Source organism: Gouania willdenowi, chromosome 4 (assembly GCF_900634775.1).
Source record: "Gouania willdenowi chromosome 4, fGouWil2.1, whole genome shotgun sequence".
NCBI lineage: Eukaryota > Metazoa > Chordata > Actinopteri > Blenniiformes > Gobiesocidae > Gouania > Gouania willdenowi.
The window spans coordinates 37,057,055-37,081,228 of record NC_041047.1 but is presented as its reverse complement, the minus strand read 5'-3'; the positions used below and the strand labels follow the sequence as shown (position 1 = coordinate 37,081,228).

Sequence of the window (24,174 nt, the reverse complement as noted above, 5' to 3'; positions counted from 1 at the left end):
AGCCCAAAGCCAACATTAAAGTGTGCGGATTATTTCCTCAGGAGGAGCAGGATGGTTTCCCCAAGCTCCGCCCCCTCCTCCTCATTAACCCTCAGCAGGAATGAGCTCAGCTACAATCATCATCATCATATGGAAACACTCAGCCTTATCTAAAAGGCTGGGACCAGATGCTTTGGACCAGACTCTATTTGATCACCATACAGTACATGTTGCAATTCTGATTTATTGCCGTTCTACAAGCGTTATAAAGCGATTTAATGTTTTGTGTTGCACTTTTTAATCATGTAAAGCACATTGAAGCACATCCAAATACATTTTTTACAATATGTAAGGTTTCATTTATTCAGACAACTTTTTTCAGGAAGTTTACTTTGATCTCCTGACATGTTTCGACTGTCAACTGCCAGTCTCCCTCAGAGGCGTCTGCTGATTGCTTTGATGTGTCCTTGACTTCCGTGTAGTAATTCCAGCAAGTGTATTTTTTTCTGCTTTTTTAATTACTAGTACAGTGCCCGTCAAAAGTACGTATCCATATAGTGGGAGGGGCTTACTTAGAGTTGTCAATTATGGCCAAATGAGTATGTGTTTAAAGGTTGGATGTACAGGTGTACATACTCTGTATGTTTGCACCCATGTTCGCTGGACTTAAACAAATACATAATAAATAATAGACTCTCCTTTGGCAAGAAAAAAACTAAAAAAATCAAGTGGAAAAATGAATTCCACACAAACATGTCATGTGCATCTAAGGTGCGTATTAGGTTATAAGTTTATTCTTCTTCCCACTCCTTTTCAGACATGAACATTACATTTATATAGAAAGTATTTGAGGGTATGTTTGTATGATCTCATTCATTGTTTGTCCATGCTACTTTTTTTAATTCTGCTTTCTTCTCTCGTTTTTCTTTATTTATTTTTTTTACATGTTCGAAATAAAAACAAACTAAACTAAACTCGTGGTGAAAATATCAGCGTTTATAATACCGTGTTTGCAGAGAAGTGTGCATGTTTCACTCTTCGCTTTGAGCACAGCCTCTACCATTGGCCGCCAATAACTTCCAGGAACTGTTTGAGTCTATTTCGACCTTCCGTTGTCGCAACTCTCTCTCTAAACGGCTCTGCGTGCGTGCGGCTATGACGCCCCTCCCCCCTCTCAAGTCCCGTTTACAAATTACCTAAAATCCCAGTTATGTCACTCAATGGATTCAAATTGGCCGCCAATAACTTCCGGGAACTAATTGAGTCTCTCTAAACGGCCCTGTGTGCATGTGTGCGCCGCGTAGCCGCATTGACATAATCATCAAATAAGTCCAAAATAATGGATGCACACACTCGGCGTGTATGCAAACTTTGACAAAAGTTTGCAGCGCACGCACACACACACAGGTCAATTTAGACACTCCCTTGTACCTATTAATTAAGTTCCTTGCTTTTATAGCGATATATCAAGGTTTCATTTATTCAGGCAACTTTTTTCCATGACTTCCGTGTAATAATTGGACAAATACATGGACAAAACTGTATCCAAGCGTTGGACACATCAAAGCGATCAGCAGACGCCTCTCAGGAAGACTGGCAGTCGACAGTCGAAACATGTTAGGAGATAAAAGTAAAGTTCCTGAAAAAAGTTGTATAATAAATAAAACCTAAGACAAAATGAACGTGATGAAAATAAATAAATGTTCCTTGCTTTGAATGGTATTGATTAATGCAATCTTAATTTCCTTTTTTTCCTTGTCCAAAAACTAAAGAATTGTACACTTCTAGAAAACAATCAAGCAACGATGTACATCACAAGTCAGTCAGTCGCTCTGACATTTATTTACACTACATGTAATGTAAACCTGTGACCGCACATATGCAGACAATGAAAAAAAATTAAAAAAATATATTCTGAGGCAAAACAACAATTTTTTTAACCTTGTCTCACACACACAAGAAAAAAAAAACACCCTTAAATATTTTTTTTCAGTATATAAGACTCAGAGATCAAACTGTTTGCTCGCAGAAGGCACATACATACTAAGTTATTTCATATTTGGAATCTTTTTATGAGTTAAACCTTTTTTAACTAAAAGAAATGCAGTTGGACAGAATATTTAGGTCATTGACCCATAAATTTACGTTCAAGTCATCTGACTGTCGTAAACGTGATTAAGCAGTGTTGAGAAAGTTTGTCACAAACTGGTTCAAAGTTCAGTTCAGAAATGTTTAAATAAACTACTTCACTTCATAGTTCATACTTCAAGAATTTTAAACTAAGTTCTAACCGAAATAAAACTAGGTTTGGAAATGTATTGTACCTGTAGGACAACCAATTTCTCATTAAAAGACCATTCAAGAGCAAGTTTTTCCACAGCTGCCGCTGTGGCCTGAAACCCAGCAGGCAAAGTTTACACAGAAACACGTGTTTTATAATGTAAATCAACATGTATAAATGACTTTTAGTCAATTAATGGGGAGATAAATGAATTGAGTCGAATTAAACTGAACTGGAAAAATGAATTGTTAGATTATTCGATGCATCAAAAAAATAATAGCTAGATTAATCGCTTAAAAATAATTGTTTATCCCAGGCCTATTCTGAATGCTTTGACATTTCTTACAAATTCAAATCCAAGACCTAAAACCGTTCAGACACTGCTTAACTATTTACAGCAACAGTTTAATGTCACTCCTGTGACGTTCTCCTACTGTTGAAATGACTCATGCATTAGAACATTAGTGGGGTTTTTCTTAAAAGATGCTGGCACGCCGACATTGGTAAGAAAACTCAGTTATTTTCCAAAAAATAAAATAAAATGGATAATATAACCTAATAAAAACAATAAACAATATTATCTCGTTGACCTCGTCAGTGCTTAAATCTTGATCTCAAATACAATTTTTAATACGCATTGCGTCCTACTTGAAAACATCCAGACACAAAACAGCTTTTACCATGAAGTATATTTTAAATAACCATGTTGGAAAACAAAAAAGCTGCTTCTATTGAGTAAAGAATGTATTACTGAGACTTCCAAATATAAAAAGAACAAATCCTTTTACGGATACTGCAATTAAACTACATTTTTGTTCTGCTAAGTTGTCTACACAAGGCCCAAACATGTTCCAGACCCAAACACACTAACTTTTTTCCAATTGTGGGGAGCTGACATGTCCACCAGATAGGATGTATAGCAGATCTTTTTCTATATTCCCAGAGAGTAGGTAGAGCTGTATTACTATACCACATTTACCTTTCCTTTGTGATGGAGTTTTGAGATGCACGGAAATCGACACATACTGTACCCCCCTGGCTAAACTGGCCATATCGCAAAGAGCATTCATCCAATCAAACAAAAATTGAATAATCACGAAACAATTGCTAAAAATCTAGAGGCCGAAGTGCGTGGGATGTCTTGAAAATGTGTTGAAATGACATGGAATGACCCTTGACAAAGTATATATGACAACTCTGAAGCACAATCTAAATCACGTGTCAAACTCAAGGCCAGGGGGCCAAATCCGGTCGTTCATTAGTAGGGATGGGCGATATTGACAAAAAAATTTATCCCGATAATTTCTGGTATTTATCACGATAACGATAAAAATCTCGATAAATAAAAACTATAAATAAAAAACAATAATAAAAAAATTCACAATTTAGTGTAAACAGGTTCTTTACAAACACAAATACATGTGAATACATCAACATTAGACACATTTAAAAAAGCTACAAAAACTGCTGACTCAAACAGCTCATGAGCTGATATTTTATGGAATATATTTGTGCACGTGTATTACTATTAGTGTTATTGTATGTAATTCATTTATTTCCTCACTTGAAAAAAAGCACATAAATAACTCCATCAGTGTTTTTACTGCTGATGAATCTTGTTTCATTTATCTGATAATGAGTTACATAAAGTTATGGTTAATAAATAACTATGATTTCCTATAATTAAACCAGATCAAGCTGATGATTTATTCATTCAGTATATTTAGTGTAATAATCTCAATAGTTACATTAGTCTAATGGGACCAGATTTGTCTGTGAACACGTGAAATATAATTAAAAGACATTGTGTTTCACAAATTGGGACAAATTAATAGTGACATTATTATTTAGGCTAACATTTATCTCACACAACGTGTGACATGTTTAGTTTTTATTTTTCCATACAAGAGTTAAATCTGACCATAAAAAGTCGGTGGCTCTCTGTGGTTTTATGACAGTAAGACGTGTTTTTTTTTTACTTGGTCTATTATTGGTTGTGGTTAGCGTTAGCTCTGTGTTAGCTTAGCATAGTTAGCTTTAGTTGAGTTTCCAGTTCATAATCGTTGCTACAGGTTCATCTCTGTCCCCGTGTTTGTAGAACTTTGGGTGGATCTGATGGAGGAACATGGATTGGTTCACTTTGTTGGATGGTTTTCTGGTTTTAACCAAGTAGTGGTTCATGATGTATCGCTGCATAGTAACTTCAGGTAGCTAAGACGGGCACAGACGGCGGTGTGTGAACGGGGCGGTGGCGGTGCACGTCAGAGCGTCCCTAAACAACGTTCCTCTCCAGAGAATAATAAGTTGTTGACAACAAACAGAGGCAGTTTTGGCCTGTGGAACACATTTTTTTAGGGTCATTCTTAGTTAAATTGAGGGACAAATGGCCCGTGGCCCTCGTTAATTTCCGACATGGGAATTTATCGTTTATATCGTGGGATGACAAATTCTTACAGGTGAGAATATTTTTGACGATAAATCAAACGATAAAATATCGCACATTCCTAGTTCAGAGCATCCAATTCGGCCCAAAGGAGAAAGTGAAAATGACAAAGAAAACATTAATTATTGTGTAAATTACCAAATATATGCAGTAGTAAATTTTTGTTGAAAGACCAATAATTTTTTTCAAAATCCTGCAACTTTCCTGAAATTATTTTCCAATATCTCCCCCAAATTTAATAAAAATTGGTCAAAATATAAATCGAATAAACAAATCTTTATTTGTCATTGCTCATGTTACATCATCCTGTCCAAGAAACATGAAAAGACAATCACATATCACATGGGAGGACAAGGACGGGAGAACTGTGGGTCGCCACAAGGGCAGCGCCCCGCATTTAAATGAAAGGTTAGAAAACAGGAGGGAAAGGAGAGGGGAAAAGGCAGGTCATAAACTGAGTTTCCTATTGGGGAGCACAGTGTAAAACTAGGATAAAACCTCCTCAGCGTACATGCACCAAAAACAAAGACAAAACACAGTCACAACAAAAATAAAATTTAAGAATCTGTCACTTATTGCTTAGATAATGTTGATGTCTTTCATAGTTTCTGTATAATTTATAACTGGAAGTGCAAACTTGGGCACATTAATGTTGAAATTGTATTGTTCGTTTTCCCGTCTAAAACCTGCGGTTTGTGATTAAACTGGTCCGTATTCGGCCTCTGAACTAAAATGAGTGTAACACCCCTGATCTAAATCAACTAAACCCTAACCATTAATAATAACATGTCAGCAGGGCACTACGTGACCACTTGAAGTGACGTGAAATAACTGACACCCTGTAGTCTCATCACCGAGCACCAACATTAAAGGAGGCGGGTCACTGGGTCACCCAATCCTGCTCCTAAAGCAGCAGGGCTTAAGACAAACAGATGTTTCTCTTCGTGCACAAATCGCTTGTGTGTTTCTCATGCACTGAAAATAAATATGAAGCCACATTTCCTGAATGGTGAATAGAGATAAGGGACGTGGGCGTGTCTTGCGTGACAGGTTAAGCATAAGACTCATAGTTCAAAGCTGACAGTAAATGGTGGAGACATCACAGGTGTGTGTTGGGGCTTGTATTTGGCGAAGTGCTTTGGCCTCTCGCCACAAGAACAAGTTCCCACTCAAAGTCGTGCACCACTTTCACACGTGTGTCAACAACAGTCTGTTTGATGCAACGTTGTGCCAAAATACTAGCAGGCACTTCTCAGGACAGCTGGCAACAACATTTGTTTACAGATAAACTCGTCACAGTAATAAGTAGAGAGCCTTCTGCTCCGTCACCCGTGTAACCCAAATACCATCTACACTAGCCACAAAATACTGAAAGTGACAAGAAATAAACAAAAGAAAAATACAAGACATAATCGAAAGAATTTAAATTCCCAATAAAGAGGCAACATTTTTAATAGAATAATTTGACGTTGGATAAAAAGCCTTGAAAACTGAAAAACTTTTACAAGGTTCCCACACTTTTTTCACAATGACACAACTTTTACAAAATCTCCATCACTTAATTTAGAACCGCTAAGATCTATTCAAGACCAATAGAGCACAAAAATGAGACGGCCTTTCCAGTGTAACAGAGGTCTGACGGAGAGTCACGATTAGTAGCACAGAGACTGCAAAATGTTTCCATCACTTATCTATCATAGCATCGTACAATAGCGCAATTGCCTTTGATACGCATTTTGCAATATTTTTTTATATAACAATGCATCAACTATTGAATGTAACATCAAACAGCAAATAACTAAAGGCAGGCATACACGGTGCGATTTTTGGCCCATTTTGAGCAGATATTTTGACTCGAGTCGATTTTTGGGATCGGGCCGAGTTTCTGCTAAATTGTGTCGTGCATCGTGTAGTATACATGGGGTCACGAGAAACACCTCACGGCTAGCTCCCGATCAGCAATGGTATGGTCGGAAGGAAGTCAAACATTTTGAAATCCAGTTGTTCCTTGTGAGGGTATCACTCTTAAAGCAGTGCCACAGACAGGTTTACCTCTCACACTGCGCATGCGCGAACACAGAAGGACCGCTGTAGAACACCGTAGGACCGCTGTAGAACACCGTAGGACCGCTGTAGAACACCGTAGGGCCGCTGTAGAACACCGTAGGGCCGCTGTAGAACACAGTAGGGCCGCTGTAGAACACAGTAGGGCCGCTGTAGAACACAGTAGGGCCGCTGTAGAACACAGTAGGGCCGCTGTAAAACACAGTAGGACCGCTGTAGAACACCGTAGGACCGCTGTAGAACACCGTAGGACCGCTGTAGAACACAGTAAGGCCGCTGTAGAACACAGTAGGGCCGCTGTAGAACACAGTAGGGCCGCTGCAGAACACAGTAGGGCCGCTGCAGAACACAGTAGGGCCGCTGCAGAACACAGTAGGGCCGCTGCAGAACACAGTAGGGCCGCTGCAGAACACAGTAGGGCCGCTGCAGAACACAGTAGGGCCGCTGCAGAACACAGTAGGGCCGCTGTACAACACCGTAGGACCGCTGTACAACACCGTAGGACCACTGTACAACACCGTAGGACCACTGTCTTCTTCTTCTTCTAATTTGTACGTAGCATTCCCAGAAACAAGACCCCAACGTGTCGCGTATGGACATACAGTGTGAGCAGTCAGATCATGTCAGAGTGTCGGTCCGTACAGTGTGAGAATATGAATCGTGAGCTGCACACATTCAGACTCTACAATTGAGTCGCACAGTTTGAGCTGGAGCTGAGTGTTCCACACAAGGTGTTAGGGTTAAGGGACTTGCTTAACGTCCCATAGTAATAGCAAAGGTTAGATTTTAAACATTAAAATAAAATAGACTATATTTCCAAAACAGTTAAATTATTCCATGACTTTTCAAGACTGAAAATCATTTTTTTCAAATTCCATAACTTTTCCAGGAATTTCAAGAATAAACACACTCCCCCTTGTCATTTACAATAATCAATATGAATCAATGTTCCTTTGGAGGCCCCGTGAACCTTCTGCTTATTTTGTTTTTTTAAATTCACAATATCTCATTCAGTTTAATGACTAATTATATGAACTTTGGTCAGAGTTTTCTTTTATCATCATGTTCATAATTCTATAAACACTTTTATTGCAATCTGTATAGAACAAAAGATATAAAATGTACCAGCACTCTTTGAGTTCCGGACCGATTTGGTCCCAATGACTCCCATTACCATATATTTTGGATATACTATTATCCTGACATCTAAAAGTAGTTTTTCAATAAATACCTAATAAATCTAAGCATCTACCCTCAAAATACAGGACAAACAGGTTTTAGGTGGGATGACCCCCATCCCAAGCCACCAGGGTCAGAAGAGATTTATTACATAGAGTTTCACTCAAGACCAGTTATTCTTACCCTGCAAAATGCATGGCAATAAAAAAATTGAACACCATACAAATGGTCTTGATGTGTTGGGATACACATAAAAGAGTGGTGTGAATGTGGTTTAGAATATATTTTGTGTGTATGTGTGTAAAAGTTGAATAACAAAAGACTAAATTAACTTTGTTTATGTTTTTTCTTGATCCAGAGAGAGCCTCCTCTCTCCTATTGGATGCACGTGGAGCATGTTTATGCCAAGTAAAGGTCTCTTGAGTTAGCAAGTAAATCAAAGAATGTTGACCCAAAACAACTTCTATCCTCAGGGTTTGCGTGTCTTCAACAGTCTGTAATTACTCACTAACTTCAGCCATCAGAGCATTAGCTACACACTGTTTAAGGGAGAGTAAAGGCCCCTTAGAAGAGCTCTTCTCCTCTGCTTCATTGTCTACTACCAAACCTCAGAGTTGGAACCATTGCCCCCTTGGGTCACAGATTTTTTTTTTGGTAAACAAAAGAGGTTTACATCAATATCTTTAACTTTTCCTGATTATTTAGAGCAAACCAAAAGCAGCACAAGTTGTCATTTTGACTGAAGATGCTGATAAATGATCTAAAAAGCTGCCAAATCATCTATGAAGCTACTAAACCATCTAAAAAGCTGCTAAATGATCTAAAAATAAGGCTGAATGTTTCACTCTAATAGAAAACAATGGGATATTTACAGGCAGTGGGGCCTTGTGACATCATCAATCACGTGATTTCAAGATGGAGAAACACAGGCTCCCTAACTGTGAAGTAGTCCTATTTTTAGATCACCAAGAATCTACTTCATATTCAAGTAAAATTGGTGCTCTGACTGAAATATCCTTCACCAAATTGAAAATCAAACTGAATCGGGTCCTTGTGAATTAATCGATTTAGGAAATCTCTACCAATAAGCATTAGCCAACATAAATACTAATATCTTGGTGTTATTATTATTATAAATAACCAATATACTCAGATTGTGTTGTAAATGTCACACTAATGTACCATCCACTACAAACTGAGTATATACAGCCTACTATATATTATATTATACTATATATTATATAAGTATGATTAGGATGATGGGCGTTCCCACTGAAGTATACTTGCAAGTTTACCAAGATGCATTTGGAACCTACAGCGTTAAAAACTTGAATCACACTGAGGTTAAATATCTCTGTTGATTCTCCACCTTTACTTTGAAAGTTCTGAAGACATTTGAAGTGAGAGAGTGACCAAGTAGAATATCAACATGTGATGATTTGATCCATAAAACTCACATAAAGATACATTTCATTCACACATTTCAGAAATATCATATTGTCTGTCATTTACTACTGACGAAACTTCTTGTTAACTTCAAAACAAGAGCCCTATTTACAAAAGCGTTCAAAACTAATGGTAGACAAGAAGAGATGGTTTTATTTTGAAAAGGCGATTTTTAGTTTACGGCTGGTTCTAGGATCATTTTACAGTTGAGTATGACTAGTGTGCCCACCCTGCATACTTCAAAAATGTCCCCGTATAGTATACATCCTGGTATTTTTCACCTACTCAATCTTTTCATACTATCTAATATGAACGCACTACATACTCATTTAGATGTCAAACTTACTATAAGTGGTACGTTAGTATGACATTTAAAACACGGCCTCAGACTTAACTTATTCACTTGGAAGTGAAAAAAGAAATGAATCTTTGTGCACACAGAGCTCTCTGTGGCTACTCAGAGAAACAAAAAGCTCTGCTAGAACCGAGAGGTCAGAGATCAGAGCAGACGGCTTCAATGAGTCCTTCTGGGCTCAGCCTTCACTGCACCGTGACACAGTGGGACCGCTTTGGAAGTGGTGGCAATGGTAAACAAGGGACACACCTATTGGCTGACACTAGAAACAAACAAGCACTCTTCTATTCTCTAACCTTTAATAAAATCTTTGGTCGATATGTTTTATATAATCTCAGGTCACAAAACAAAACAACATTTAAAGAGTAACTAAACCCCAAAGTCAAAATATTTTAATTTTGCGTATTCAGCTGTAAAATGTCAGTTACTGCCCTCTAATGTTGAACGCCGGCTATTACAATTGATTTTTTTCTATTGGCTGAGAGAGATTATTGTGACCATCGCATGTCACTAACTGTCACTGTTGGCCACGCCCCTCCTATAAAAGCTGGGAGGAGGGAGGAGCGTTTCCTCCAATTACAGCCCTCAGTGAGCATTGATTGACAGCTCTAATGTGCTTCTATGAAGAGCAGATTCTGGTTTAATCAGAGGGTTCATCAATGAGTGTATGCACAGGCCAGGGTTGGGGTCAATTACACTTTCCAGTTACAATAGCATCTCTTATAATAACAGCTCCTAAATTAGCTGTAAAATCTATCATCTAATTTCTTTCCTATCTATTGTTAATAATTGTTAACTACATATGCGTAGAACTGTACATAGAATGATAACATGGTTCCCCAGTTTTGCGTTAAATTGTAATTGACAATTTTTATTGAATTTTCATGCCAATTACAATTACAAAGTCAATTATCTGAACTCAATTATAATTTCATTACGATTACAACAGCAACAGATTTTTAAAATTAAAATCATAATTACGTGATAATTGTAATTAATAATCAATTACGCAATTACAATTATAATTGACCCCAACCATGATTCTGATTATACGATACAATTCACTATTTGCATGTCACAATACGATACATCCCAATATATCCAGATACCCATCGTGATATATTGTGATATCAATAATTACAAATTTCAGCTTTACAAGTACAAAACGGTATGAAATACAATTTTCTTTATTTTTTTTTTTAAACTTGCGAGAACAAGTAAATGGTAACTAACTGTAATTCAAGTACAAATATGTTTATCAAACTGTCAAAATTACATTATATCCTTAAACTTTTTTGAACAAAGTGCAATCAAATTCCAAACTAAAAAGCTTTGAGGAGTGAGGTAGTTTAACAAGGTCTGATATGGTTCACTGACACCTAGTGATTAGGAATATAATTTATTGATTTCTTGCCTTGATATCGTCATTGTTATGTCACGGTATAAAATAATGAGTAAACTACAAGTACCATAATGCATTGCAGCGTCGTCATAGATTACAGGTGGTTAAGCCAATGGCGTGGGACAGTGTGAGGTCAGAGGTTAAAGGAAACATGGCGGGTGGTGGAAGCAGCAGAGCGACGTAGAAATGAAGGAGTTTGAAGAACTAGTGCATGATGCAGCGTCTACAAGTCAGAGGAGTGGAAACGTTTTGGTTTCACCACATCAACAAAACCATGAAGGAGAAAAGGTGGACAATATGGAAACACTGCTATTGTACCGTGAGCTACATACGAGAAACATGAGCAGCCACTAAACAACCCAGCATCCTGAAAAGTTTAACGATTGTGTCAAACAAACAATTCAGTCTGGTTTAAAAACTGTAAAAGAAACATTTACAACTATGGTCCCTCAGAACAGCTCAAGAAATAACAAGAGACGTTGTGTAGTTACACCCGTTTATCTGTTGTTATTGTTGGATTAGACTGTTGTGATACAGGTTAGTTCTAACCTACTGATGACAGAGTGTGTGTGTGTGTGTGCGTGATGCAGATAAGGTTTTATAATATTTGTATAGTGGGAGGGTGAGTTTTATTGTAGACAGTATTCCACTGTAATATAGAAAGGCCCAACTAGGGACAGGAGTTGTAAAAACTAGCACGAGCTTTAAACTTCTATGTGCATCACAACTGCTGCACACTTATTTTTTTGAATCGATATACGATTTTTTTCTTACACCCTTAGCTCAATTGTTACTACGCAGTGCTGTGACACTGGGCGTGTCTTAGCTGCTTCAGGAACCCCGCCCATAATCAAGGCATTTTTTTTAAATCCCCCCTAGTGGCAGGTCAGGAGAAAGCAGGGGTTTAGTTTAGTTACTCTTTAACAAGATTAAAAAGATAAAACAAGCCTGTGAACATATTTCCAACAGCTCAAAACAAGATTCCTGCAGTGGGCCAGTGGTTGAAATTCCTGAGTGGGACTCCTCAGCGCGTGTGTGTGTGTGTGTGTGTCCCTTCCCCCACATCCCAACTCAAACTTTGTCCTGGCCATAACTGCTCCCTGTGAACTACTCTTTTAACTCTATAAAACTACCCCCCCCCCCCCCCCCCCCCCCCCCCAGCTATTTATGCTCCTGTTTGCTAACACTGAAACAGAAAGGCCTGGCCTGGACCCCCCACCCCCGACCCCAAATCTACAGCCTTTTCACGCAGCAAACTTCCACAAATCCTACTCCACAAACACTGACGCTCTCTTTATTTCTTTACGTTGTTGTTGCTGGTGACGTTGATGTTCTGGCCGGTGGGGGGCAATGGGGAGGGGATAAAAGAGGCCTGTGTAACTCCTGGCCTGGTGACCCTGCCTCCCTGGGTCCAGTCATCACAAGGCTGAGCTTTCTCCTCTGCTGTGTGGAGGTGGGAGGAGAACATATGCTCTCTGATGACGACAATGGCTACACACACGCACCTGCAGTATATGATGGGCAGCTGATCAAAGTCAGACCCTCCCTCTGATCTCACAGTGAATCATCTGCTCATTCTCTCTTCCTGTCCACTACAATCACAGCTGTCAGGTTTACACACTGCAGGGACCATCCATGGATATTTATTATCATATCAGCAAGTAAAAGTAAGAAGTGCATTTTTAACATTAATACATACATAATACACAGGGTACTAACCAGGAATTTTTCACAGCGTACAGTGTTGTAGGGGGGTCTGGGAAATTTTGAAATGTATAACTCTGAGGGATAAAAAAAAAAAAAAAAAAATTACATTACTTTAAAGCTAAAAGTTATTAGTTGACTTGGTGAAGGTGATGATGAATGTAGTTAGAATTCACTCATGCTTGGTGTATATATATATATATATATATATATATAAATATATACTCACACACACTGTAGAGACAAGAGATAACATTTGATTCAAAGACGAACTTTTCTAATTTAAATGAGGTATTATGTGAGACCTGCAGTAATAGTTCTAGACATGTCCCCCCACCACTAATTTTAATATTTTTCTATTGTTTCATTTAGTTGATTGTTTTTGAACCCGTTTAAACCCGACACTATTCACGCCTGTGTCAAAGAATAAATCAATTAAAAATATATGAAAATATGTATTTAGCAGTGACATTCCAACAATGCACAATACTAAATACAATCTTTAACTCATACATTAAATAATAATGTACAAGCCTATAAGTCAGTGTGTGTAAATGTGCGGTACGTGATGACACTACAGGGGGTACTTGAGAGAGAGAGAGAGAGAGAGAGAGAGAGAGAGAGAGAGAGAGAAATGTACAGATGACAGCATAAAAAATATGGGGTTTTATTTATAAGGTGGATTTATGGTTAAATATGAAAGTATAGAAAAATCTATACATGAGACACTAAATACTATTTCTTTCACTTATTTACAAAATGAGATTGTTTAAAATGTGTTATCACTCATTCATTCCATCATTATCATCTATAGATGATTTGTTTATTGCATTCTAAGCAAAATAATGTAGTCAGACAAACAGGAGTATTTGGATTGAAAAATAAAAGAAAGTTTGAGAACCACTGCTTTAAGCCAAGGGACTGAATAATTGTTGATGTAGTGAATATGTTTTGAATAAATAAAGTGCATTTCTCCTCCTGACGGTGTGCAGGTGAAGACTGGAGACAAACTACAGTGAGAACATTTGTGCAGCTGAACAAGCGAAAAGCCACAATGAGGGAGGACGTTTTCTCTGTTTGCAGCCACAAGCACTGCAGACATTCCACACACTGCAATTAGCTTTCTATTTTTAACGCACAGGAACAAAAAAAATACAATTACAGTGTAGTAGTAGAAGAAAAAATAGGTATTACGCTTTGTCCAAGTGAGTAAAAACAACAACAACAGTACGCTCAGAGTGTAAAGTGGGTTTTTTCTGTTGAAGCTGATGAATGTCACAGCTTTGTGCAAACAGAAACAAAAAAACAACTACACACAACAGCAATATGTAACACAGTGTTAAATTTAATTATTTTATTATCCTCAGAAAGTTAATTTCAATCACATTCTCAATTACTAAAGTTCAATTACAATTCATCACAATTACAGAGCCTGAAATAAATGGCGTAATAAAAGTTAACCTTCCTCTTGTGTTAGCTTTCTGTTAGCATCGCTAATGCTAACGGGACCTAAATCAGCTGTAAAATACACAAAAACAATTATCTATCATCTAATTTATTTCCTATCTATTGGTTACGTTGTGAGGCTTCCTAATCAATGATAATATAGGTTTTAATATTTATGGTGTGGACGTCTGAGCCTTTTTTGTGTCAGTATACCCCTGGATATATATATATATATATATATATATATATATATATAAAATGGTAAAATGTGGCAAAGCTTGATATGAAACATATTTTAATAATTGTTAATTATGTATGTGTAGATAGTGTACATAGAACTGTAACATGGTTCCCCAGTTTTGCGTTCAATTATGATTGTCAGTTTTTGTAGAATTTTCATGGCAAATACAATTACAAAGTCAATTACCTGAAAACAATTACAATTTTGACAACAACAGATTTTTGAAATTACAATTATTAATTACTTTCTTTTTACTGATGTTCTTTCTTTTTTTCTGATTTATATTTCTTTGTTTTAATCATTGTTTTGCTATTGTTGTTTGAACTTGTAAAGTGTCCTTGGGTGTCTTTAAAAACGCTTTTTAAATAAAATGTATTATTATTATTATTACTGTAAAATGCCAAATTTGTAATTAATTGTCAAATACGTGATTACAACTATAATTGACCCCAACCCTGAGCTGGGCACAGTAACTACCCACAACTCCACACACACTCGCACAAATTCAACATGTGTCCTGGCGCTCTATTAGCCGTGGGACTCTGAGACGACATATGGTGTGTGAGATTATAAACTGTGTCTCAGCAGTGACATAAACTACATCTGTCCACTACACAGGCTTTAAGGACAGCATCATTAAATCAACAGTTTCAACACTACTAGTTATTTATGAAGGTAGAGATGTTGGAATATAGCAGAGCTTGTAGAATGTGATGTGAACTTGTGTATTAAAAATCCACACACGTGTGAAATGAATGTGTAGACCAGGGGGCACCAGGTAGCCCTCATAAACCATGTGAGGTGCCCTCAGGAGCTCCAGCTGGTGGTATGTTAAATGTAATATGATATATTTAAGATATATTTTTAGGCCGGGCTACTGGACTCAAAACACCACTCACTTTGTTGTTATTGTGTACTCGAGTTAAAATCACTACTCCTCTGTTATTAGTGCACGAATCGAGCTGACATTTGGTAGATATAATCTATGGATGTGTACGCATCGACGCTCGGAGCCCGACTTTTGATTTGGAAAGAAAAAAAACAAAAGTCGATTTCTCATTTACTTACGAGTCAAATATTACGACGGTTGGTGGAACCAAATCATTGGCACATACCAATAGACAAATGGGGCACATTGCCCTGTACGTGTCACGGGGCGCCAGGGGGCCCCATTTGTCAAATGACTACTCCTCCGTTAATTCTTGTTCGATTGGAATTCAGTTTGGTATGAATACTCCATGAATTAATATGATGAGATGCTCTGGGCCATTTTTTAAAAATGGGCCCGGGGGCCCACCACCATTTCCGGTAATTTCTGAATTTATTGGAACGTAGTCATGTGATACATCATTTCAAAGGTAATTTAACGTAGATTCCAATTATGCCTCGCACAATTTGTTTAGGAGCCCCTTTTTTTTTGCCAATTTCCATTTAAGTTGTTTTCTCATTTATGTGCGAGTCAAATATTGTGACAGTTAATGGTACCAAATCATTGATACACACCAATATATGAACGGGGCCCATTACTCCATATGTGCCACGGGGGCGTGAGGGGGCCCCCATTTTTCAAATGACTAATCCTCCGTTAATGCTTATTGAATCGGGCTGTAATCTGACATGGATATTCTATGAGCGGATGCCAAGAGCCTCTCAGAGACCTTTTTTTATTCAGTGTCATTTGATTGAATTCTCAGGAACGTGGTACGTGTTATTCAGCGCGGAGACGTTCCACGGGCCCGGCCGTAATTTAGCCCAACTTGTTAAAAACACAAGGCAGATTTTCGTTAAAAATTACATAATTGTTACATTTTACAAATGTTACAAGTTCTAAGATTAGTTAAAAGTTTTTTTGTTGGTAGCTAGTAAAATAGGATGATGATCATTTTCTATGAAATGTAACAAAAATGAATAAATCTGCATAAATGAGGATTTCCTACCTTTTTAAGTTACTGCTGGCCTTCCTTATTATCTTAGCCTCTAATTAAAGTGTAACCGTGAAAACGTAGTATTTAAGATGTGCTTTTCTAACTGACAGACCTTCAGACTGGGCAATAAATCTTGATATATTGAGTTTTCTATTTTGGCAATATAGAAAATGACAATATTGTCTAAATCAACATATATCTATATTTTAAACTGGTTTTTATTTATATAATCACACAGCATTCATATTATTCATCGAGTATAGTTAAACAGAGTCCTTTACACTTTTTCCATATTTCTGATATATATATTTTAATAGGCTGCTTTGTATTAAAATACTCATTTTTGGAGTCTCTGATTTCATTTCTTCTCAGAGCAGCATGAAAAGCAGTTAGATGTATCGCTGAGTGCGTTCTAACATAGACCTTCCCCTAAACAAGTCACACTACAGAACTCGCTCACACGTGCTGTCCCTTATAGTGGAAAAAGCCAAGTGTCTCATACTGTGCAGCTGTTTGTGTTTATAAATGTGTCAGTGTGGCTTTTTTCATCAGTAAATTTAACCCATAATGGTCTTTCTGGTAAGAATTAAAAATATCGAGATTTATATCTTTATATCAACATTTTTAGAAAAAAATATCGAGATATGAGTTTTGGTTTTTAGTACCTATGAAGTAGCTCACAGCTTCACAAAGGTTGGTGACCTATTGATATTTACACAAATAAAATAAAAATGCAATCCATACAAAGAAATATCAACATCCAACAAAATCCAACATTTACTCGCATGTTTTTTTTTAATTACTTGTGCCAGTTATTGTTTACAACCACAACTCTGTCGTTACAACTTCTTCAATTCGACGCTATAGATGCACAGCAGAGGGCGCTGGTAACCCAGTGTTCGGTTGGGATGCAGCTATTCTGCGCAGTGAAGAAGAGATGCTACGCGTTAGCAGACTGAGCTAATAGAAAACCTGACTTTTACAGATATTCACGTAATATTACAGATATTATTTTGGTGCTAAAGGGGTTAGGAATTATTTATGAACATGTTTAAGAGTAGAAGGCGGTCAGAAAGAGAGTATTAAGTCATTCCGGCCACAGCCTACGCTTCTGGACATTCATTGGCATGTTCATTGTTTTATTGCTTCGTCACATTATACAGATTCGAGATTTTGTAAAATACATCAATCGTTTGGCCACTGAAAGTTCTCCCATTTTGCAAAATATCTACCTTCATAGTTATTCTCCATTTATCAAGGATGGAAATAGCAATAGCAGCCACAGATACTCAACAGATGCAGGAAACAGGAAGCAATAAGCCCACTTCCTTATTGCTTCCTGTTTGAGGGCGAGATGGTGGTGCAATGGTGCAGCTTGAGGAGTCCACTGAAGGCAAAGTGCAATATTTAAACAGGATTTGTGTGGATATAAAACATTCAGAGCTTTGGTAAATAATATCTGAAGATGTGATTTCCTCAGCCGACATGTATCGTTCTCCAACCACAGAGCTTTAGCTGCAGTAACCCAAGTTAGGAACAAAAATTACAGCCAAGAATCTCAAAAGTGCCTGGGTGAGTTAAACCAGGCTTTCTCAACCTTGGGTTCGAGAGACACTGTGAGGGTTTCGCCAGACACCTTCAAGAAACTAAGAGTATTTTCTGAACAATTTGAGCACATTTTTGCTTATTTTGACCCTTTTTCTGCAACTACACCAAGCCTGCCATGTTTTAACCTATTTTTATCACTTTTTCTCACCATATTTTTCCACCTTTTAATGCATTTTTGCATTAAAAGGTCTTGTAAAGACAAGACATTTTTTAGCACTTATGAACCCTTACCACAACTTTTTTTTTAACCTAATGTCACATATGTTGAGCCGTTATTGACACTTTTAACCTCTTGTCACCATATTTTCTTTTAGAGTGACAATTAAGGATTCTGTCCAGGGACTACAGATGAAAAATAGCCTGATGGCTAAATCTGGTAAATTTTTTATATTGATATTAATGTACACTGTCCCTGTTAAACAGACCAATAAATAAATAAAAACATTTTATGCGTATTTTTGCCAATTTAACCATATTCACGATATGTCATACCTATCATTTGACAGTTTGATTACCTAATTTTTCCAACTAATTGTTTCAATGTGGACACTTTCCCTTCGTGGGACAAATAAAGGACAAATTAAGGGCTTCTTATTGTTATTCAACATTTTATTTATTTTTTTTTTACTACTTTTTCTGTTAGACTTTGGCTACTTTAATTTACAACTTTTAAGCAATTTCTGTGGTTTTTAAAATTCCATTTCACCACCTTTGCCACCATTTTTGGTCAATTTTCAACCCATTTTATTTCTGAATTCTGATTATTTCTGAATGTCACAATATTGCCGATATTGTAATACCGCAGTATTAAAGTGCCTCGATATCATCGTGGTTATGTCATGGTATAAAATAATGAGTCGTTGTGCTTAAAATTAGGTTTTTTGGTTGGTTGTATCAGACATTTTCAGCGTAAACTACAAGTACCATAATGCATTGCAGCGTCGTCATAGATTACAGGCGGTTAAGCCAATGGCGTGGGACAGTGTGAGGTCAGAGGTTAAAGGAAACATGGCGGGTGGTGGAAGCAGCAGAACGACGTAGAAATGAAGGAGTTTGAAGAACTAGTGCATGATGCAGCAGCTACAAGTCAGAGGAGTGGAAACGTTTTGGTTTCACCACATCAACAAAACCATGAAGAAGAAAAGGTGGACAATATGGAAACACTGCTATTGTACCGTGAGCTACATACGAGAAACATGAGCAGCCACTAAACAACCCAGCATCCTGAAAAGTTTAAGGATTGTGTCAAACAAACAATTCAGTCTGGTTTAAAAACTGTAAAAGAAACATTTACAACTATGGTCCCTCAGAACAGCTCAAGAAATAACAAGAGACGTTGTGTAGTTACACCCGTTTATCTGTTGTTATTGTTGGATTAGACTGTTGTGATACAGGTTAGTTCTAACCTACTGATGACAGAGTGTGTGTGTGTGTGTGTGTGTGTGTGTGTGTGTGTGTGTGTGTGTGTGTGTGTGTGTGTGTGTGTGTGTGCGTGTGTGTGTGTGTGTGTGTAAAGCTAGCACTAGCTTTAAACTTCTATGTGCATCACATCAGCTGCACACTTATTTTATATCTATGTTGAATTACATTGTAATAAATAAATAAATAAATGAATGTTGACAATGAGGTTACTTCTAGTTCTAGTAGGGCTGGGCGATGTTGCCTAAAAAAAAAGTTTCAATTTTTTTTTTTTTTTTTCAATGCACTTAAAAATAACTGCAGACGACTGATACGTTGTCAAAAGTGCAACTTTATTGCTATTATTGTCCTCGAGAGTTAAAATACATAGAACAATCCCAAAATAAAAAGTAAATGAGACTCTGTTATTCTACAATTTCAAGCTTTAACCACGTTTAAGTAAAAGTGCAACAGCAACTTCACTGTAGCTTCAATTTTCTGATTAAGAATCAGATAACTACATATTTTATAACATTACAAAAATAATAAACTTTTCACTTAGCATCTCAGCATAGTGTGAATAAAACATTAAATATGTCTGTGGCACACATATAGCCTACTCAAAGGGTAAACACATATAAACAAAGAGGGGGCGGGCTCACATTGCGCTACGGTACCCCACAAGGACGGAACACAAAAAAGTAAAAAAAAAAAAAAAAAATTGTGGTGGATTTGGTTTTTTTTAAAATTTACATTTCTTTTTTATCTACAAATTTCTCATTTTTTCCCAACCCTAGGTCCTAACCTCAAATGTTGACTCAAATTACACTAAACACAGAATAAGGAAGTTTACACTACTTTGATTTCTTTGGCTGTTTTTATTATTATGATTATTATTTTATTTATTGTTACTAGGCTGTTTCTATACCTGTGCTGCCTTTAAAAATGTTCCTGACTCCATTTGAATGTTTGCACTTAATCTAAAGAACCTGTATGTGTTAGTATTCAGTTTATAATGTCATGAACAGACATTTCTTCTTTTTAAGGTCAACATTCCTCTTATTGTTAGCATTGCTGCTAACTGTAAGCCTTGAGCTTTCCAACAATACCGCAATGAGGTTAATATCGTGATTATACCAAACTGTGAGATTTAGATATAGTTACATTCCTACTATATACTATGGCCCAAATAACAGTAAACATTCCTGGATAACACTGGATAATATTCAGATTCATAGAACAATAAACCATCATTTTACTGACTTTATGGATGGACCCCAAAAATCTCTCCCCTTTATTCCCCCTTATAGATGGTCCTGTCTCCACATGACTGTTCTTCAATGTTCATGTCTGTGTTCAACCACCTTCAGATACAGTGGGGGTCCCTGGTTGAGAACCACTGAGTTACACTACGTTGGCCCTATAACAACAAGTGGTAATAAAGAAGGGATTTTAGCACCAAAGCCATGTGGCGGCTGTCAGCTAGCCCAACCACACGATGGTAAGCTAGCACGACCTTAGCCCGCTGTGCTACACACTACAGTGTAAACAGCAGAGGATATAATGAGAGAAGAAGGAGGAGGAAGAGGAAGAGGAAGAGGAAGAGGAAGAAGAAGAAGAAGAAACCTACGTCCACGTCGAAGAAGTCCTGGGTGTCGTCCAGACCTTGGACTCTGATCTGCATCAGCCTGGCGTACACTCTTCCGTTCACTGGGTTTCCACTGAGGCTCTGCCCTGGCTCCAAGGTGCTGATGCCGGCATTGAACTGGGCACCCAATCTGGTCCCGGGGGCCTGCAGGGCCCGGTAGGAACCCTCGATCTCCCCCATGGCTTTCTGGGAGAATTAACGTCCTGAGAACACACGGTGAGAGGTGGTATTTTATTATCTTATTGCCAAATCACATGAAAAACCACTAAATAGTTTCTAAAAGTGTCTTTATTTCCACACAATATACTTCTACCAGAGATAAATGGTTATAAATCAGCTAAAATGGATACAGCTCAGTATGTGCTTCAATACTCTGCTTAATCAATAGAGGAGCGTGGGTTGTTTAGTGCTGCTTGGTTATTTCATATCCTTTTGCTGTCATTTTACGTAGATTTTACTGTCATTTTCCCTCATTTTGTGTGCTTTTGGTGTCGTTTGTGTGTTCTTGGAATCGTTTAGTACAGTTTTCTCTCATTTTATGTGTTTTTCTCTCTTTCTGTGTTTATTTGCTGTCATTTTGTTTGTTTTTCTCCCGTTATACATAGTGTCATTTTAGTCATGTAGTGTGTTGTTGGTGTTATTTACGTGTTCTTGGAATCATTTAGTTAATTTTTCTCTTATTTGATCCGTGTTTCTATCACTTTGTGTCCTTCTGCTGTCGTTTTTCTCCCATTTAGTGTGAATTTTAGTGTAATTTTGTTTTTATTTAATTCGCAAATATTCTTGGAACCATTTAGTACATTTATCACTAATTACTGTGTGTATATTTGTGTGTTTTTGGTGTGATTTTGTACAACCCTCCCTTGATTTGTGTGTTTTTGGTGTCATTCAGTGTATTTTTCTGTCATTTTGCTGTCGTAAGTTTTCCTCATTTTGTCTGTTTCTCATGTCATTTTATTTGTTATTTGCCTGTTCTTGGAATCCATCCATCCATTTTCATACCCGCTTATTCCCGTTTAACAGGGTCGCGGGGGTCTGCCGGTGCCAATCTCCGGCTCTCATAGGGAGCTGGGCGGGGGTACACCCTGGACAGGGCACCAGTCCACAGGGCAACACAGACACAGACAACCATTCACTCTCTCATTCACTCCTATGGGCAATTTAGAGACTCCAATCAACCTTACAGTCATGTTTTTGGATTGTGGGAGGAAGCCGGAGTACCCGGAGGAAACCCACGGGGAGAACATGCAAACTCCACACAGAAAGGACCCAAGTCCACCCCAGGGCTTGAACCCAGGACCTTCTTGCTGTGAGGCGGACGTGCTAACCACTAAGCCACCGTGCGCCCTAAATGATTCTTGGAATCATTTAGTAAATTTTTCTATCATTTGATCTGTTTTTCTTACATTTAGTGATATTCTTGCCATAATGTGTGTCATTCAGTATATTTTGATGTTGGGTTTTCTTTCTTTCTTTGCTTCAGATGCAAAAAAAAAAAAAAAAAGAAGAATTGCATTTCTCTAAAATATGATCTCTATGTGCCGCAATCTCTGATTTGAGTTTTTGTTTAGTTTTTTTAAAATCGGGATTCGAACTGAATCGCTGGTTGAATGTATCCTTACACCCCTAACTTATACTGACAGTTTAGGCATATGTTTAACTTTATAAACCCAAATATATAAATATCCATGAAAAATGTGCAGTTTTACACATATGAAGTCATGTTATAATATTTCCAAATTAATATAAACCCAGGATATAAAAATATACTATAAAAACGACAAGACATAAGAATATAAAAGGCTTTTATTGGCCACTTTTGGCCCGCAGACCGACTGTTTTATAGCCCTCTTCTTGTTTTTCTGACTTTTGTTGCAGACGCAATAACGTCTTTATTGGCAACACTTCAATTCATCCAAACTATTAGATTTATTTAATGGTAAACTCTCACACACACACTTTGTGACATAAATAATATGATTGAATATGAGCTGAAAGGACAGCGACCCGCCTTTAGTTAATGCTCATAAATCTAAGCTGCGTGTGGGGCCCAAACTGGGTCAGCGGCCCGACGTGACTGTTGTACGTAAAGAGACGAGGAAAAAAAAACTACGAAAAACATGCAGAACATTTAACAAAAACCTGCTTTTTTTGAATGAAGAACCAAGTCAGACACAACTTCGGACTGTATCACGTTAACTCTTCAAAGTAAGCCCTCGCTGCAGTATGAGCAACAATAACTTAATACGAAGCGATAAACACATTAAAAGTGAAAGAAAAACTTACCGTGGAGCGAGGTTTTCGTAAAGTAAAGGCTAAAAGTTGGCCGTAGCACAGCGGACTCTGAGCTCCATGGTCGCCTTCCACCCGCTGCAGCGTGCACACACACAGCTGCTCTGTGATTGGCTGAGGCGCTCTCGCGGGCTCTCGCCATTGGTTAAATTGTCGGCGGAGAGATTTCAGCTTTGTTCACTGAAAATAGCTCCTAAAGCTGCCTGTGATGCTTTCATAATAACTATAAACACAGCGGAACCCACTGCTCTTCTTTCAACACTAGAACCAACGACGAGGTGAGACTGAGGAGGTTTTAACACGATGTCGGTTTAAATCTAGATCCTAGTTTGACCCCGAGGGATAAACGCTGACTGCACGTGTGCGTCACATGACTGATCTATGTCTAGATCTATAGAACAGTCAGCTTTATTTGTCATTGCACATGTTACAGAGCAACAGAGCCTCTGCAATGACTCTACAGTAAATACTTAAGTCATGTGTTGTCTCACAACACTAGCAACACTCCATATGTTATGATAGAGCGCCCCCTGTTGGTCTTTAAAACACACTGAACGAGACAGTGATCGTGTATTGCAAGCAGAGGCGGGTAGAGTCATAGACATAAAAAGGCTAGCTGTCTCGTCCGCACTGGCGGCCATCTTGTCTCGGTCAGCTCGCTCACCCATAACACTGTGTAGTAGTGGTGCATGAACTTTTTAAACAACAATAACTTACTCAATTTTCAAACTGTTTAGTTTCTTATAAAGGTCAGAGATGTCCT

At 37.7% G+C, this 24,174-nt stretch overlaps 2 protein-coding genes across 2 annotated transcripts in view; one reads left to right on the top strand and one right to left on the bottom strand.

Annotated features, from left to right (window-relative positions):
- The window catches only part of farp2 (FERM, RhoGEF and pleckstrin domain protein 2), a 93,410-nt gene extending 69,642 nt beyond the window's left edge, over positions 1-23,768 (bottom strand). The window contains exons 1-2 of the mRNA XM_028444683.1: positions 23,406-23,768; positions 21,102-21,322 (exon numbers count right to left, since the gene is read on the bottom strand). Coding sequence (XP_028300484.1) covers positions 21,102-21,299 — 198 coding nt within the window. The 5' untranslated portion in view covers positions 21,300-21,322; positions 23,406-23,768. The remainder of the gene's footprint in view (positions 1-21,101; positions 21,323-23,405) is intronic.
- hdlbpa (high density lipoprotein binding protein a) overlaps positions 23,637-24,174 on the top strand; it is a 65,913-nt gene continuing 65,375 nt past the window's right edge. The window contains exon 1 of the mRNA XM_028444681.1: positions 23,637-23,689. The gene's annotated coding sequence lies outside the window, so the exon portion shown is untranslated. The remainder of the gene's footprint in view (positions 23,690-24,174) is intronic.